Source organism: Rhagoletis zephyria, unplaced genomic scaffold, assembly GCF_001687245.7.
Source record: "Rhagoletis zephyria isolate East Lansing unplaced genomic scaffold, Rhagoletis_zephyria_1.1 Rzeph_scaffold_02379, whole genome shotgun sequence".
NCBI classification, from domain to species: domain Eukaryota; kingdom Metazoa; phylum Arthropoda; class Insecta; order Diptera; family Tephritidae; genus Rhagoletis; species Rhagoletis zephyria.
This window is the reverse complement of record NW_016159463.1, coordinates 1-17,274: the sequence shown is the minus strand read 5'-3', so window position 1 is coordinate 17,274 and position 17,274 is coordinate 1. Positions and strand designations below refer to the sequence as shown.

General features: G+C 32.2%; 2 protein-coding genes across 2 annotated transcripts; both read right to left on the bottom strand.

Annotated features, from left to right (window-relative positions):
• Window positions 1-766: 766 nt before the first annotated feature.
• LOC108366689 (uncharacterized) lies at window positions 767-7,414 on the bottom strand. Its single transcript, XM_017621153.1, has 6 exons — window positions 7,312-7,414; window positions 2,083-2,196; window positions 1,826-1,962; window positions 1,674-1,751; window positions 1,328-1,581; window positions 767-1,101 (listed from the first exon to the last, which is right to left on the bottom strand). Exons 2-6 carry the CDS (start codon window positions 2,193-2,195, stop codon window positions 859-861), a joined length of 825 nt encoding a protein of 274 aa, XP_017476642.1. The 5' UTR covers window position 2,196; window positions 7,312-7,414; the 3' UTR covers window positions 767-858.
• Window positions 7,415-15,839: 8,425 nt separating this feature from the next.
• Window positions 15,840-16,882, bottom strand: fln (flightin). The gene is made up of 3 exons (XM_017621152.1): window positions 16,595-16,882; window positions 16,327-16,485; window positions 15,840-16,165 (listed from the first exon to the last, which is right to left on the bottom strand). Exons 1-3 carry the CDS (start codon window positions 16,852-16,854, stop codon window positions 16,030-16,032), a joined length of 555 nt encoding a protein of 184 aa, XP_017476641.1. The 5' UTR covers window positions 16,855-16,882; the 3' UTR covers window positions 15,840-16,029.
• Between the last annotated feature and the right edge of the window lie 392 nt (window positions 16,883-17,274).

Genomic DNA, 17,274 nt, shown 5'->3' with positions numbered 1-17,274 from the left:
TATTATTTCCACATTAGTCGTTTAACAAAGTGTCTCAAATGATGTTATTTTTTCCCCCCGTATTCTCTTAAAACAGAAAAACCTAAGCTGATTCTTTTGAAGACGTCAGATTCTGATCTTCCTCTTCGAAAAAATCATGATAAAAACATAACAAGGTAAAACCATTAAGAGGCAGTCTGACGTTTGCCAACAATATAATTTTAAAATCAAAACTCAAACTCACACACACATTCTCACTTTCAATCTCAAACAACAACAATTGTGAACAATTTAATTTTTTTATTTTCAATTTTATATGATTTTAAAATGTTGGCAAACGTCAGAAAAAAATCATGGCCGACGAAATGAGAGAATGAATTTACCTTGTAATGTTTTTATCATGGAAAAAATTATCACTCTACTTCAACAGAAACGCCTAATTTTTTTCTTGCATGTCAAGTGCCTATGTTGTGTCCCTTTCAACCAAACTTAATGTCCAATTGTAATTTTTAGAATTACGACGCGTGGTTATTAAGTAACGAAACTAGCACTGCTACAGAAGAAGTATGCTGCGTACTAAAGAAGCTGACTGAAGAAGACGATACATATATCTATGATTGCCAAAGGGTACCAAGTATGGTAAACCGAAGAATCGAATTGGACGACGGGAGTAATGGGGCAGATGTACTAAGACTAATATTCCAGATAAAAACAATAAAAAATAATAACTTCGTACATATGTGCCATCTTCTAACTATCTTTTCGACACCCCAAACTGTTGTATTTCGTTAACATTTACTTAAATATTTTATTTTTCACATTTTGTTTTTTTTTTTTTGTTTAAGTACATACTCATCATATAACACAACATTACAACAATTACAATTCTATAGCCTTAAAGGTATCAGCTTCACTTTCATTTAGTAATTTTCTTAAATTATGTTTACGCTTTTCTCGTTCGCTTTGCTTATCATTTATCGAGGACATTTCCGCATCGAGGTCAGCGAGGCGAGCTTTAGTAGCTTTCATGCGTGAGGAAGTTTCAGTTGTAGTACTGCTATCACCCATAATAACATTTTCGCTTCTAATCTTGATACGTCTGGAGGAAAATGTGCTAGCCTCCTGCAAGTGTAAGATTAATGAAATGCTTATTTAAATACACTAGATTAACGGTGTGGTCGATTAACAATTATCGTGTAAAATACGGTGAAAGCTGTTAAAACCAGTTTTCACGAGCATATCATCGAGCTTTGGCTGGTACAATAAAATATTTATATTAATTTTTGGTGGATAAATATAGATAGGTATTTATTATAAAATTCGTATCTCTTAATATTAGATAACATACCTGCTGATCATCTAAGTCATTCAAGATTGACCTCGCTCTGCCGGGTCTTTCGATTGCTTTTAAAGCTCTACTTTTTATACTCTCGCCGAATGCGGACTCATCTGCACCATTCAATTTAAGCGATTTGAAAGATGATTCAAATGGTTCCGCAGATGCTCTATACTTCAGTGATGCTTTCAGCGAAGATTCAACGCCAGATTCGTCTATGCCCTTGAATTTTAGTGGCTTATAGGCAGAGCCTAAGATATCCTCATCTGTATGTAACAAAAAGTTGTATTAGTTATTGCAAGCACAGAAAAATATATCAAGTTCACAATCAAAGTACAAATGTATGTATAGCTAATACCTTCATCTTCGAGGAATTTGTTCCGCTCCGCAAGTCTCAGCTTCGATTTCTTAAGTGTGGCACCAAAAAGATCATCACCTATTTAAAACAAAAATTATTTAACTTGTGTAACTAATGTATAGCAGCTATTTCTTCGTTTGTTGTAATATTACCCTCATCATCCAATTGTAGTTTGGCTCTGAGTGAGGCTCTATATTTCTCGCGATCAAAATCATCCTCATCTTGTGAGAATGTCACTTTTGGCGGCAAGCTAGTTTCTCGCGTCAGCGGAACGTGTGAGTCTATGCTCCTGGCGAGAAAGAAAATAAATATACATACATATGCACAGTTTAGAGAGTCCTTATAGGATTTGAAAAAAGTGGATAATAAGTAGGTATGTACATATACATATGTATGTAAATATTTGTACCTGCCAACTCCCCTTTTATTATCTATGCTTTCCAGCAGTTTTTTATATGAGCTTTCGCCGATATCATAGTTGGCACCATAAATGCGAGTTCGTCGTGGGCGATAACTGGACATTCTGAAAGATGTTTAAGAATGACAAAACAAGTTATAATTTTTTCCCCAATATTCGAACGAAATAGAACTTTTAAGCCACTGGGTATGCAAAAGTAAGTAATTGGCTTTTTGAGTTTTTTTTATTATTTTTGAAGGTTAAGTACTACGGAAAGGATCTATTTTCCTTCCGTTGCTTTGAGAATACAGCTTCTCATCTGCTTTCTATTGTCAGAGGAATTATCTAATTCAGCTTGCCAAGAAAATGACTTATTGAAAATTACTAGCTAGAGGCATTTTTTTTGAAGCAGGGACCGAAAATAACAGTTATTTTTTTTTTTTGAATCAGCTTGGCCATTTTTTTTTAAGTTTGAAATCAAAATCATTTCCTGATAATAAACGAACCGCTTATCCAAATTAAACAAGTTTGGTAAAAAAGAGAAGCGTTTGCCCACCGTTGGTAGAATAGAACAATTCTAGGTGATGAGAGCATACAAATTCCGACTTTCCGTTTTCAGAAGCATTTTTGGACCACGTTTTATGTACATATCGCACACCGTCTTCAAAAGAGTCACAACTCAAAGTAGTACCTTCGTCAGAAAATGCGAAAAGCTATGTCGTAGCACATGCTAATCATATGGGGAAGGGCGACTTAACCTTAGGTTTTTTTTTTTTAACAAACTATAATAGCTTTTGCTGAAAGGTAAATAAAAGCTCTGTTTACATTTTTAGCGCATAATTTCAAAAATGCCAAATTTTGAGTTGTGACTCTTTTGACGACAGTGAGCGATATGTATAAGGAAGTACTCATTAATCATCACAAATATGCAGGCCCGAAGAGAGGTGTTTACCCTCTGGCCGGGAGTTTATATTATTGCAAAAAAGCACCATTTCAGAACACCCGTTTCGTACATACATACATACATATGTATAAATGTATGTACTTGTGCAATATGTTTGCTACGCATCACACTTGGCATATTTAGCTAGTACAGGTGCCTAGTTGCTAAAGGTTTACAATGTGGACACATTTGCTATGTGTAGCCTCACACATTATTGTCGCTTATGAAAAGGGCGTAAAAATAGAAATCACTGTTGGTTGCGTTTCACAAAACAGATCTCAATTTACACAAAAATACTAGATATCCTATTGTACAATACATACTATCTATGCAAAATGTGTTTATTTATTCACATTCATTTATGAGTGAGTAATGAATTTCGCATATTTATTTGCATTACCTATGTACATTCATATAATGTTGGTATATACATACTACTAATCTTACTAAATTTAGCTAACGGTTTATTTAGAACCAATGACAACATGCCGCCGCCGCCGCATTTAGACTATTGTTCTGCAAATGCACATACATACATACATACTTCGAATGCAGACAAATTGGCAGACATGATTTATTACTAATTTATTTTCTTGCATTTGCACACATTTAGTGACCTCATAGCTCATGTTAATTCACAAACAATATGGCGTATAGGTTTGCAAAACTATCTACATACATCCGAACCGTGCAGTTTCGTAAGAGTCGAAAAAGGAAAACTTAAATTTTCTATGTGTAATTTTTTTTTTATGTATTTAAGTACGAAGGTTAGCAAAAACCGTTGACATCCAAAATTATGTCTACTACAAGACAAACTAAGGTTTCGATCTCCATTTTGGTATCGCTAGGAACCGAAAGGTCTACGCGTACGAGGGTAGACCATTAAGTCCATGACATTTTGAATTTCCCGCAGGTAACATTGATCCGATCAACTACTACTATTTGTCGATAGACTACCAAAAAAATACGACATTGAACCAGCTGTAGCGTTTCGTCTATTAAAGTCGTTGAAAGCAAAAAAAAACTCGTGAAATTTTGCGAAAATTAAAAAAAAAAATAGACCGTACAAGCAAACAAACAAAAGTTCGTACACCCCCGAGTCTAAAATGTTTTTGCAATGCAATTTCGAAAAAAAAATTTGTGGACCGCCCTTTTGTATGAATGTACGATTTCTGTATGTATGATTTCTAAACTATAGCTGAAAGAAATGTCAAACATGCGCAACCACGGTTGATAGCCAAATTGTTACTTTGTTGCGTAAACAAAACATTTCCATCAATTATAGTTTAAAAATAAAAGAGACTGATGCTTTGGCTTGATGCATTTCTGAACGCACCCTACATAAGCTGTAGATATGCACATGGGTATAGCACATACATACTTGCATATCATTGATTGTATTGCAGATCATTTTAAATCAACTTATCATTTTTTAACGCTAAAGCTCAAAATTATTGAATTGTAATGCAATATTTATGTAGATTATAAATCAAAGCTGAGGATTATTAATTAATTCATCTCAATAAATGTCATATCACTGTATGTATATACAGTTGTCCACAAAATAATAGGAGTGCGATATTTTGACCAGTTTTGGCTGTTTGTCTTTTTTTTATTTAATGTTTATTATTTTTTTTTATAAAAGCCTAGCTGGCTATACAACAAACACCATATAAATTCAGATTTTAAACTTATTATAAAAATTATAAAAATTTTGCAATTTTTCACCCAAATTTCAAACGTTTTAATCAGAATCTTTCAAAAAAATTCTGGTATGCAGTTTTGTAGCACATTCAATTCTAGTCTGAAGAAGTGCAAGTTTCAAGCGGCTAAAAAATTCCGTTGATTTTTGGCAATTTTTTTGCTGGCAGTGTCCTCCATATAAAAGAAAATTGTCGACATACTTTGTATGGAAAAAACGTGAAACACCTTTAACCAAAAAAATTCTCAAAAATCAACGGAATTTTTTAGCCGCTTGAAACTTGCACTTCTTCAGACTAGAATTGAATGTGCTACAAAACTGCATACCAGAATTTTTTCTAAAGATTCTGATTAAAAAGTTTGAAATTTGGGTGAAAAATTGCAAAATTTTTATAATTTTTATAATAAGTTTAAAATCTGAATTTATATGGTGTTTGTTGTATAGCCAGCTAGGCTTTTATAAAAAAAAATAATAAACATTAAATAAAAAAAAGACAAACAGCCAAAACTGGTCAAAATATCGCACTCCTATTATTTTGTGGACAACTGTATATACATTAGGGTAACTCATAAAAAAAAAACTTGCGCGTTTTCCCACGAAATTATAAAATTTGTTATCAGGGTACACAATTATAAAATTTATTATCAGGGTATACATATAAACGCGTAAATGCCTCGTAAGCGTGTAAACTTCGTAAATAAACAAGTTTTCCATACAAGGTTAAGTAAGTTTACGAAGTTTACGTGGTTATGAGGCATTTACGCGTTTAGATGAGTTACTTATACATACATTCAAAGACTTCCGCCAATATTAAGATTCCGTTGATAAAATTTTTAAACATTTTTATGCATTTTAACTTTACACTCATCTATCATCTGAGGTATTTTTAAGAAAAATATTTTTTAAAAATAATTTTATTTATAAATAACTATATATTTTTAGTTGTTTTCAAATATATACAACTCACGTAAATCTTATTATTTTCTGAAACACTTTAACAGAAGTCTTAAAAGCAATAAAACTTATATAGAAGACTTTTTTATGAGGGTGATGCATTCTAATTTACATACATATGTGTACACACTATATTACAAAGCTGAATACATGTTAGTTTTTGTTAGATAATTGCAAGATTTATAAAATTAAAAATTGTTTGTTGTTTTTTTTAATAAAAATATGGTAGTACAGTTTTATAGCCTGTTACATTTTAGAATAATAAAGTGCAAGTTTTAAGCAACTGAAAAATCGCTTTGATTTTGCAAATTACAAAAACTGGCGTTGAACGGTCTTGCGCGTTCTTCCATAAGCAATTCATGTTTATTTGGAAAAAAGTGCGAAAAGTTGTCACCAAAAAAATTTATTAAAAATCAACGCTAGTTTTAATAATTTGCACTTGTTGCATGAAAAAACCCGCAGAAACCTGCACTTTATTGTACTAAAACTTAACAGGTTTGCTGAATACCCGAAAAGTTTTAAAAATTCACATTAAAAAATTCAAAAAATTTTATGAAAATTTATTTATTGAATTTTTCTTAGCTCTGTTTGTCTTATATGGTTTTGGTTAAAGCGTGAACCATATTTTTATGAAATAAATAAAAAAAGAATTTAAATTTTATAAACCTTGCAAATATTTCACAAAACCCACCCGGTATTCAGTTTTGCACATAGTGTATGTACATATTAATGTCGCTTTATAAAAAAAAAAATCAGTTGCCAAACTAAGACATATTTTTATCAAAAAAAAATGTGAAAAGTGTATTTCCTTATGTATGTAAATATGTATATATACATACATATGTATACACATATAAATATTACACATTTTCAGCACTCTTTACGTGGAAAACCCCGGAATGAATGAAATTAGTTTTGTCACCAATGGAGAAAAGCTGAAAATGTGTCATTTATTTTCTCGTCGATTTAGTGCTCCCCTCTTTGCAATATTTATAAATGTCTTGCATGTCTAATGAGAGTTCAAAACTGTATGTAAGCCCTTACGCTGGTTAAATTTATTGTATTTTTAACCAGAATTAAGTTCAGCCGCACAGTATACGAAAGAAGTCCATATACCGAGTAATTAAAATAAACATGTATACAGTCATACATACATATATACATACATATGCACGTCACTGTATTTTTAGAAATATAATTTCATTTTTCACAGATTAAAATTTTCGTTTAGGATATGTAGATTAAGCAATGTCATGTCCAAATAGCTTTTCACGGCGTTTTATTTGTCAATTCACTCCAACTTTAAACCTAAAAAAATTTATAAATTTCTTCTAAATAAAAAAAAAAAACACACTATAAATATTGTATCTAATCATTTTGAACACTTTTACCGCTTACGCACTTATCTTAAAATTTATAATTTCTCCTCTTCAGTATTATATAATAAAATTTTACAGGTACACCCTGCAGGGCACCTTCACCTTTTAAAGACTAGAAAAAATTTCAAAATTTTCACTTCAAAACCCTATAAGCAGCACTTTAAATTATTATAATTTTTCCACCTTCAAGTGATGTGCTTTCTTCTTGCGTTTCGTTTTTTTTTTTGATTCACTAATTCAACTTGCATTGCCTGAGAACTTACTTGAAAAATATATTTGCACCTCACAGTTCTTCTGTTACTTATCACACACTAATTTTAAAAATACAATACAATATGTTTCGAAAAGCTGAGAAGAACTTTCAAAAATAGATCACAACGTACTCTTATTAATCACACATTTCACATCTTATATATTTGTATATATATATATTTCAATATACATTATGTATGTACATACTCACCTACAAGTATAAGTATAAGTACATAAGCATAGGTATAGATTTATGTATGTATTTACAGAAATGTATACATTCATATGTAGATATGTAATAGAATTTCGCACGTATTAAAGCGTAACACACAAAATTTCACTATTCGTTATTCTTCTTCTATTCATTAATGAGTATAAATAAACCAGAAATGGTTGGTGTGCGTGAATTATTAAGATACCCTAAACAAGTGCCTAAGAGAAGATAAGTACTCATAGATTTTGGAAAATATCTACATAATTAACAAGAATAAGAATAAGAAGTCTAAAATCAAATAAAAGACTATTAAAGCAAATTTCATTTAAGTTTTGTTATAATCAGTATGGCTAGGTTCAGCTAAGGAATATAAAATTACGCTGGATGAGCACAAAACAATCTGGTACGATATGTTTAAGTTGGCTACCGTTTTAAGCTTATTTGGTTTCACAATTCTTAGTCGATTTGGTCCCGAACCAAAACAAAAAAACTTTTATTTTGCTTCTTCGCTTTGAGAAGTTCCGCCAATTGTTCATATCAAGAAAACAAACAGGCCATTGAGCAGTTGATTTATGATTCTATTGTCTTCATGGGCATGCCTGCTTTCATTACCCCTCATAGATCCAAGTTTGACTATGACTATGAAAGCTCGTACAATTATTACGTATTATTATTGTAGGGGACAAAGTACTGCGATCTTAAGATCTATTGTGCCCCTTTCATGGATTTGTGTAGTGCGCTTATTAACCCAGTATCCGAGAGAATCTTTAGTATTGGGCTTAAATGTCTAGATTTCACTATGCCCTCTGTTATTAAATGTTCATCCAAGTGTCTAATCATTTTGCGCTTGTGCATGAGTGTAGACATCTTTCCAATATGTGTCGTGCAGTCTCGATATCCGTCCTGCAAAATCTCGCTTCCTTCAATATCAATATGTGCCGGAATCCAGAAAATGCACAGCCCACTTTTCAAGGCACTCTATCACCAGTTTAGATATTACCTGATGAGTTCTGATGTTCTGATTTCAGTACTTTCGCTTGATATTAAAGTGTGCGCATCTTTCTATAGCGTACGTTTCAGTTTGGAAAATAGATATATGTTTTCCCATAGGTTCAGGGAGGCTCAATCTTGGTAAATTTTACGTAATCCGGGTATATCAGACTTTTCCATTGTGATAGTGCCTACATGACTCGCAACTAAGATCATCTATTGGATGATATGCACTGCTGATTTCGGTGAACTCCACACGAGTTAAATACCGCATCTTGTTCATGGTTTGTCTACGTTGCTCAGAGTACACAAACGAGGACGTATGTACATAAGTGTCGGTATTGCGCTGACATTACGCTTTGAAATAATGTGACTAGGCATAAGAATATTCCTGTGTCTTATAAGAACACCCAGAAATACTACATACATGTAAGTAGTAGTGACTTTTTTGATAAATTTTAGAATACACTTCTGTTATTCCTTATAAAATTTGATTTGAAGACAACCCAGTTTTTGGATTGCAGTAATAAATAAATCACACTCTAAGGTGAGTAGTTGACTCTGTATATATAGAAAGTTAACCAGTAAATTATAGTGCATCTGTAAAATCACTGATCGAAAGTAATGCTTATGAACTTTAATACAACAGCAACATCCTTAAGTGCTTACAGAAATATGTAATCCCCGTTTTACTCTACCAAATATTGTTGCTTCGGAGTTCCCACTTTGTTCAGTTTTTTAGAGCTTAATTACTCGTAAGATTTGTTAGAGCTGTATGAGGTTGGGCAAAGGATATGCCATTTCAGCTCTTGAGTTATCATGGGAGGCCTACTCAGAAATTTTCCTGCTCAAGCTAAAACCTCTATAGATGGGATTCGTCCCTGCTTCGAAAAATTGCTAATTGTTATGTGACACCAAAACTTTCAGACGAGTTCAAGAACAGTTACACATCGTATGCCCTCTTTAAATAAAGAACAAAAAAAAAAATGCCGTTTCCTAGAAATTCTTATAACTAGGGAGTACATAGTTTTAGTATTGTTTTTTGTAGCATTCAAAAAGTTTCGCATAAACTGCCATATGTACATACATACATACATACTCGTATGCATGCAGCGTGTACACATTGTACTATAATTAGCTAATTCACCTTAAGCCTACCTACTTAACGCTCAATAGAAAAGCTAATTTTCCACATATTTCTCATACTTCGTATGCAAAAAATTAAGAAAAGTTGAAATTGGTTCTTGAAATTGGTATTGTACGAGTACTACATATGTATTTGGTTATTTGAAATTTTCTCTTCTCAGAGTAAGTTGATTTCGAATACGCTGAGTGTAGTTTGCCGGCGATTTCGATTTCACGCAAATAGGAGCATGCTATTGCATAAACAAATGTTAATATATAGTACATAACTATGTATGTATATATGTATCTATATGTATACATTTATGTACTTACTTACGTACATACATATCTATATGCATCATTGTACATACATATTATATATTAGCGTGGGCCGAAAATCCGCTTTTTTAGAATTTTGTTTGGTAATTGCTAAGATATGGATATAGTGTGAAATGTGAAAACTTTTCGTCAATATACTAGGCACGCCCAAGTCCATCAAAGTGCAAGTACTAAAAAAAAAAATTTCTTAGCTTACTTCGATTCTCTACAAAAAAAGGTCCATATACCAAATTATGTAGACTAATACTTTCGAAGATTATTGCAAATTTTAGTAAAAGAATATATTAATTAATTTATTTATTAATTTTTATTTTTTGCGCATATTGAACTTTGATGGGCTTGGGTGAGCCTAGGATATTGGCCACAAAATTCCAAATTTCACACAGATTTTTTTAAAGCATAATGAACCATATTTTTGCTATTACCAATCAAAATTCTAAAAAAGCGGATTTTCGGCCCACGCTAATATATATGTATATGTATATAAATATAGGTTGTAAATATACGCCTCTGCATGTCGTTGTACTTTGTTTACTGCAGATTCGTATAAACAAAAGAGCAATTTGTGTTAATATTCTCCAGGTTCCAATGTTAACAGCGACAAAATAATACTTGTAAAATAGAGCAAGTGTATTTACATATATACAAATCTATATACTACATATATACATATACTTGTGTACATATGGCGACTACATTTTTTACGTCCACATTTCCACTAAAAATGTGAAAGTATACAAAAATCTGTTTACCCACACGCTCTGCTGCATACAATTGTATTTGTATGCATATGCATTAGGGTGGTAAAAAAAAAAAAAAATTTTAAATGCTAAGCTCTCACCCCTGAGGATGTTTCTAAATGGAAAAAAGTATACCAGTTCTTTTGCTAAAAAAATTACATTTAGAACTGCCTCAAAGCCCATGAAGTTGTCCATGTATTTTTTATGGGAATCGCTTATTTTACCATTTTTTAATACCGACAATTTTTTATGGGACCCTATTACATTTTTTGGGGTTTTTAGGCGGATCTATAAAAAATAGTTAATGAATGGTTAAATAAACAATTGGGTATTGTTATTGGAAGTAACCTAAAGAGAAGCAGAAATTTCCGATCGAAAATAAGATACTTGAAAAACTTCATGGACCTTGAGGCAGTACTAAATATCTTTTTTGTTATAAAAAACGGGTATTATTGTTTTCCATTTGGAAAAATTCTAGGGGTGACCGCTTAACATTTTAAACTTTTTCCCTGCATGTATTTTTGGACCACCCTAAGTTACGGACAAAAATCGATGAAACCAATTTTCAGTAATAAAAAAATAAAACAACTAATTTTGAAGAAAAACGACCGATTTCAATTCTCTTATACAAACCTAGACGTACCCTTTAATGTTTTCATGCTCCGACTTCAATTCTAGTATAACAAATTTAAAAGTACCGTTAATTTTTTCAATAATCGGAACTAATCCAAATTAGTATAGGACCACCATTGAAGTACCACATTTACGATTAAAAATAATTATCGAAAATCATGTGGTCCAAAGTTAACCGGTAACATAATAATAATAAAAATAGATTGGCGCTTACACATATGTTAGTGTTTGGCCGAGCTTCTAACCGGTAACATACATATGTATGTAAAATAAAAACCAATTAACTGATAACATTCCTCCTTTTCTTTAAAGTCGATTAAAAGTTTAGAAGTACCGTTATTTTTTCATGATGCAATGCTCGGAACTAAACCAAATTAGTATGTGACCGCCCTTGACGTACCACATTCCCGATAAAAATAGTTATCGAAAACGGTTCAAGTGGTGCAAAGTTATCCGGTAACATACAAACTTAAATAAAAATATATTCCGAAAAATCGATAACCTGCTCCTTTTTTTAAGCCTACGGTGTTCAAAATAGTTGGTTTTACAAGCAATTTTAGAGGCGATTAGTTGAACCATAAATTCGCTTCCCCCAACTTCATTGGAAGCGATAAGTTGAAAGGCCGTTCACACCAGGCGATTTTTGTTTTCAACAAAAAGTTGCCTCTAAAATCGCCTCATATAAACACCGTAAACCCACACTTAAAATAGGTTTGGCTAGTAGTGATAACTGGCGGAAGTGCGAAATGGAAAATGAAACGGTGGAGCACATGGTGTACCATTTTCCAGCGCTGGTAAATTTACGTCTGAACTGCTTTGGTGTGGCGTTTCTCACTAACCTAGAGCAAGCAATAAAGGCGCGCTCTTTAAAATCCTCAAATTCGCTAAGAAGGTGTCGATGGATTCTTGATATAATGCCTACCTACTCATCATTATGGACGAAAATATCTGTCTATGTGAGCCTTTTACTACCAAAATAAAAAAATGTTGTTTTTAATTTTATTAAAGAACGTAAATTCTTAATTTAATTTTTACTAGTTCTTTTATTTGAAAATTTGGAAGGTTTCGACATCCTCACAAGTAAATTACTGGCCAATTAAAACGAAAATTAGATTCCCATTTTGTGAAATCCAAATCCAAGTCATTACCTGTTCTGCGCGAAAGTTTAAAACGTTTAGCTAAATTAGCAGAATTTGAATGAAAAATATTTTCAAACCTCGAGTTTCACATTTTAAAAGAATCACCTAAATAAAATAGATATATACTATACATATGTATATACATGCATAAATATCATATTTAATAATAAGAAATACCAAAGAAAAATATCAAATTAAAGAAAACAATTTCTGGTCGAGGTGCATAAAATAAAGAGACCGTGTACCCTCATGCTATTGAGATTTTTTTGAACAAATTAATGGCGAAATTTGTAAGCTCTTTGCTACGAAAGCTTTTTTCAAATAAATAAATATGCACATACTTAAAGGTAAAAGCAATGCAATATTTCGTTAAAGTGTAAACTTCTCGTTATTGTCGGCTAGTCAAAAGAAATACATACGCACAATTGAATCAAATTTTTTTTAATTTCTAATTTTTGATGTTGCCGATAATTATAAAAATTTTTTTTTTAGTTTAGGGATTTAGAAATCCGAGGATCCTAGATTCGAAGATTGCTACCTAAAATGTGTAGGTATTGTTCTATCATTTTGCTGTACTAGATACTTAGTACTATTTTAAACAGCAACATTTAAAACATATTTTCAGGCTTTAAGTTGCCGCCAAATATGCACAATTTGATTACACCTGAGGTCGAGCAAAATATATTTTTTTTAGACTAGTATTTTACAATAATAGAAAAGTTACGTATACGCATGGGGGACCTCTGAATCTGAAGTTCGAATTGAGGTTATTTTACGCAATTAAACATTCAAAGATCTAAAACTGCGAAACATACTTTGCTGGCATAGAGAATTAATTTAATTAAACTAAAAGAATTTAACAATTAAGAAAGCTAATATTTACTATTAATCAGGTTTTAATTGAGTAACTGAGTTTAGGATAAGTCAATACCCTGCAGTCAAACCTCAAACTAGTCAGGAAAAATACTAGTTAACAACTAGAATTTCCACACTGAAACCGAACTAGTTCGAAAATGACCAGACTTGTACCAGGTGCAAAACGATTTATGCAAAATATTATAAATTTTATTTGGGTATATTGTAAACCGATAAAGCGAGTACGTATTCGCAATTATACCATACCTGTTAAATAATGATTAATATTCATAATGATTATTAATTAAAGCATTTTTTTTTTAATAACCGTTTAATGATTAAATACCGATATTAGCAGCTTTTAGTGATTAATAATTAATTACTTAAATCAATTTTTTTAATTAATTCGTTAATTATAACTACATCGTTATTTTGTTATTTTTGATAATTTTCAATTATTTTTGACTTTTTTTAATTACAAAATTAATATAATTATTTGATTAATTTTAATCACCAATCAACAAGCCAAAGTATACAAAAAAGATTAAGAGCATTTAATAACTGCTTGAATTATTTATTTATTTTATTCTTATCCAAATCTCAAATTTTAAACATTAATTATTACTTTTTAAAAATTTAAAAAAGAAAGGACTGAAATGTGCAATGTTAATGAATTAAATTTATTTGAATGAAAACTTTTATTTTTATTTTAGTTTACTCAAAAATGAACTAATGAAATTCGTTTTATTTTTAACTAAAATGTTTTCTTTTCCATATTCAATGTGATTAAAAAATATGAAAATATAGTATCTATTGCTAAATAAAAAAGTATAGTGTATTAAAGTGTACGTAATCAAAAGTTTTGTATTGTATATTCATGAATTCATTTTATTTTTTTACTTCCAAAGTATTGTTTAGATATACATATATATGGTATATTTCTAACCAAACTCTTATAATTGCCATCCCGTAGGCCATCCCCATGTTAAAAATACCAGTTGATTGCATGGCAAAAAGATAGTTGGCTGACTAGTTGGGCATGCGGTTCATACTAGTTGTGAGGTATTTCACAACTAGTACATTTGACTACAGGGTATACATGTATGCTCGCGCTGTAGTGGATAAAGTCAGATACACGTTAATACCATGTTCTGACCGACAACGAAAACACTTTGAAAACGAGTTTTGGGATTGTGGGCTGAATGCTGTTCACACCGTTCGTTGACATTTCTTACATCCTTTGTTTACCGTTTTGCTACACAAAAACAAAACCAGAATACTTTTCCTTCATTTTTTTTCATTAACAACCTTTTACTTCCATTCTAATTTTACTATGGCCAGCCAATTAAGAATAAATCCGAAATGGCGTATTAAATCTGATAAAATATAACTTCCACTTCGATAAATAATGGAAAAAAACTAGTGCACAAACCGATTGCAATGAGTGCANTTGGCCAGCCAATTAAGAATAAATCCGAAATGGCGTATTAAATCTGATAAAATATAACTTCCACTGCGATAAATAATGGAAAAAAACTAGTGCACAAACCGATTGCAATGAGTGCAATGTAAGTTTTCAAGTGGTTTTCAGCGAAAACTGGTTTTCGTTTGACAGATTTTACATGAACGAAAACACAAGTTTTAGGTCGAAAACCAGTTTTAGCAACGAAAACATGTTTTCGATGTCGGTCAGAACATAGTATAAGACAGCTAATTTATTTGTTTGCAAGGCGATTTAGAAATTTTTTTAGCTACGCCTAGTGGTACTCTTTTTAAATTTTTCGGTTGCATTCGGCAATAAAACGATTTTTTTTTAACATTTCTACTGGAATAATGGAAATATTTCCTGAGCAAAAGTTTAATAATTTTTCATGTGCTTTAATTAGCTGACACTAGGGTGGTACATAAGGCTTCTAAGAACTGAGATATGATGGGTAAGTACTAAAGCTACGAACTTCGGTTCAATGCATTTCAGAACAAAAAACATTTTATCCATTTTATTCTCTAGACAAGAACCTCGATATATCATAAATACCTTAAAATCTGACTGTAAATGCCGAAGATGCGGCGAAAAATGTAAAAAAAACGAACTCCTACATACATTGGGAAAAAAAAAAAATTGAATTACCTTCCTACGACCCCTACAACTGCCTTTGGAATGTACTACTGCCATCGCCTATCGGCACGAAATGACGCCGAGCGAACTTCGAATTTCGCTTTGGCTGGGTTCGATTTCGTATGTTTGCGAGGCTCAATTTAGACAGCGAATTGGAATTACAACCTCATAGCGATCGCTTGGAAGGCATATCGATAAGCAAATCGATGAATATACCGATAAATGCATATATCGATGACTTAATCGATAATAAAGTTGCAAACGCGGTCTATTTCAAAACAAAGTCTCTTGCTTTTACTGATAAAAATTTCTATATTACACCTCTGAAGGATCAGTACCTTACAAAATTTCCCAACTAAGTGAAATAAAAAGATTTTCAATATATCAAAAGAGTATTATAGCGACAAGCTCCCACTTTATTCGTAACGTAAATAGGTAAACATCTCCTTATAAATAAATTGTACTACAATTTTAACTAACTTTTTAGTTGTTATTCATATTTATGTACGTATGTATGTATGTATGTATGTTTATGTACATATGTATTTAGATAGGTACTTTAATTTATTTTGTTTCATTTATAGAACATGTGCATATTTCTGGTTAATATAAGCTTTAGTGTGATAATTATGTGTGCGAATCGAGGCAGCCAAAGTTTGAACAAGATGCTTATCCCTTTTGCCTGAAGATGTGTACGAATCAAGGTCGCGTCCACTGAAATCGCAGGCAATATACAAAAAGAAACATTAGTAACTTTGAAAATATTGAAAAGTTAAAATACATATGTTTTTTGCCAAACGCATGCAAATGCAAATTTTTATTGATTATCTATAAAAAACCCAAAGACAGATTTGTAATCGAAAATGCATACTAACTACCCAGTGTTGCTTGATCGGAGCACACGTTCAGCCCAGGTTTGTGCTCTTGGTATTTCTCTTGGTACGCCAACTTGCTTCTTATCCAAGTAATCAATAACGTCATCATAGTAATTTGTTCTGTAGTTGTACATGTATTTATACTGCAAGAATTGTGGTCTACAAAAACAAAAACGGAAAGTTTAAAGTTGAAATTCGATCAATGCATTTGCGTATAAAAATCTTCTGCTTAAAATATTTACTAGAGTAGAGGTCCGGCCACACTTACCTCACCCAGTGACGATATAATTGCACTGGCTTCCGGTAGCCATCATCTTCTGGCGGCGGTGGTGGTGGTGCTGCCTCCTCTTCGGCGGCTGCTGGTCCAGCTTCGCCTTCAACTGGTGCACTCTCAGCGCCACCCTCCGCAGGGGCCGGCGTACCACCTGCAGCGGCAGGGGCAGGAGAAGCGGCAGCAGCAGGGGCAGCGGCAGCGGCTGGCTCGCTATCACCTTCATCGAAACCCCATGGATCTTCCTCATCGGCCATTATACGAGTTTACTTTTCGAAGAGATGTAACAAACACAAAGGAAGAAACTATTTTTTTTTTTTAATTTGGAGAGTTACAGTGTTAGTCGAAAATTTTAGTTCGTGAAGCAACTTGAAAAGTTAATACGCAATTTCATACACAATGTTATTCTACTTGATGAAGGTAATAAAAATAACTGCTTTATATTTAGTCACTTTGGGCGACTAAAATTTCGAAGCTGTAAAGTTGCCTAGGATCAGCCTGAATATTAAATGAAGTTTACCTGTTTCCAACTACTACCTGTGGCATCTGTAGGCTATTGAAAAGCAAAGCCCTCTTCCTAACGATCTGAAATCACACGCTACAAAACTCGTATAATGTCTGTGCTTATAATATGTGTGGCGCAGTAATGTGAAAAATATCAAACAAAGTGGGAAAGG

What these genes read in the sequence shown, in the direction of transcription:
- LOC108366689 (XM_017621153.1), bottom strand. Translation starts at nt 2,195, where the DNA reads ATGTCCAGTTATCGCCCACGACGAACTCGCATTTATGGTGCCAACTAT. An exon ending in ACTACAATTGGATGATGAGG is followed by an intron (nt 1,752 to 1,825) that starts GTAATATTACAA and finishes TGTTTTAAATAG; the next exon opens with GTGATGATCTTTTTGGTGCC. An exon ending in CAAATTCCTCGAAGATGAAG is followed by an intron (nt 1,582 to 1,673) that starts GTATTAGCTATA and finishes TGTTACATACAG; the next exon opens with ATGAGGATATCTTAGGCTCT.
- fln (XM_017621152.1), bottom strand. Translation starts at nt 16,854, where the DNA reads ATGGCCGATGAGGAAGATCCATGGGGTTTCGATGAAGGTGATAGCGAG. An exon ending in TTATATCGTCACTGGGTGAG is followed by an intron (nt 16,486 to 16,594) that starts GTAAGTGTGGCC and finishes TTGTTTTTGTAG; the next exon opens with ACCACAATTCTTGCAGTATA. An exon ending in CGATCAAGCAACACTGGGTA is followed by an intron (nt 16,166 to 16,326) that starts GTTAGTATGCAT and finishes CTGCGATTTCAG; the next exon opens with TGGACGCGACCTTGATTCGT.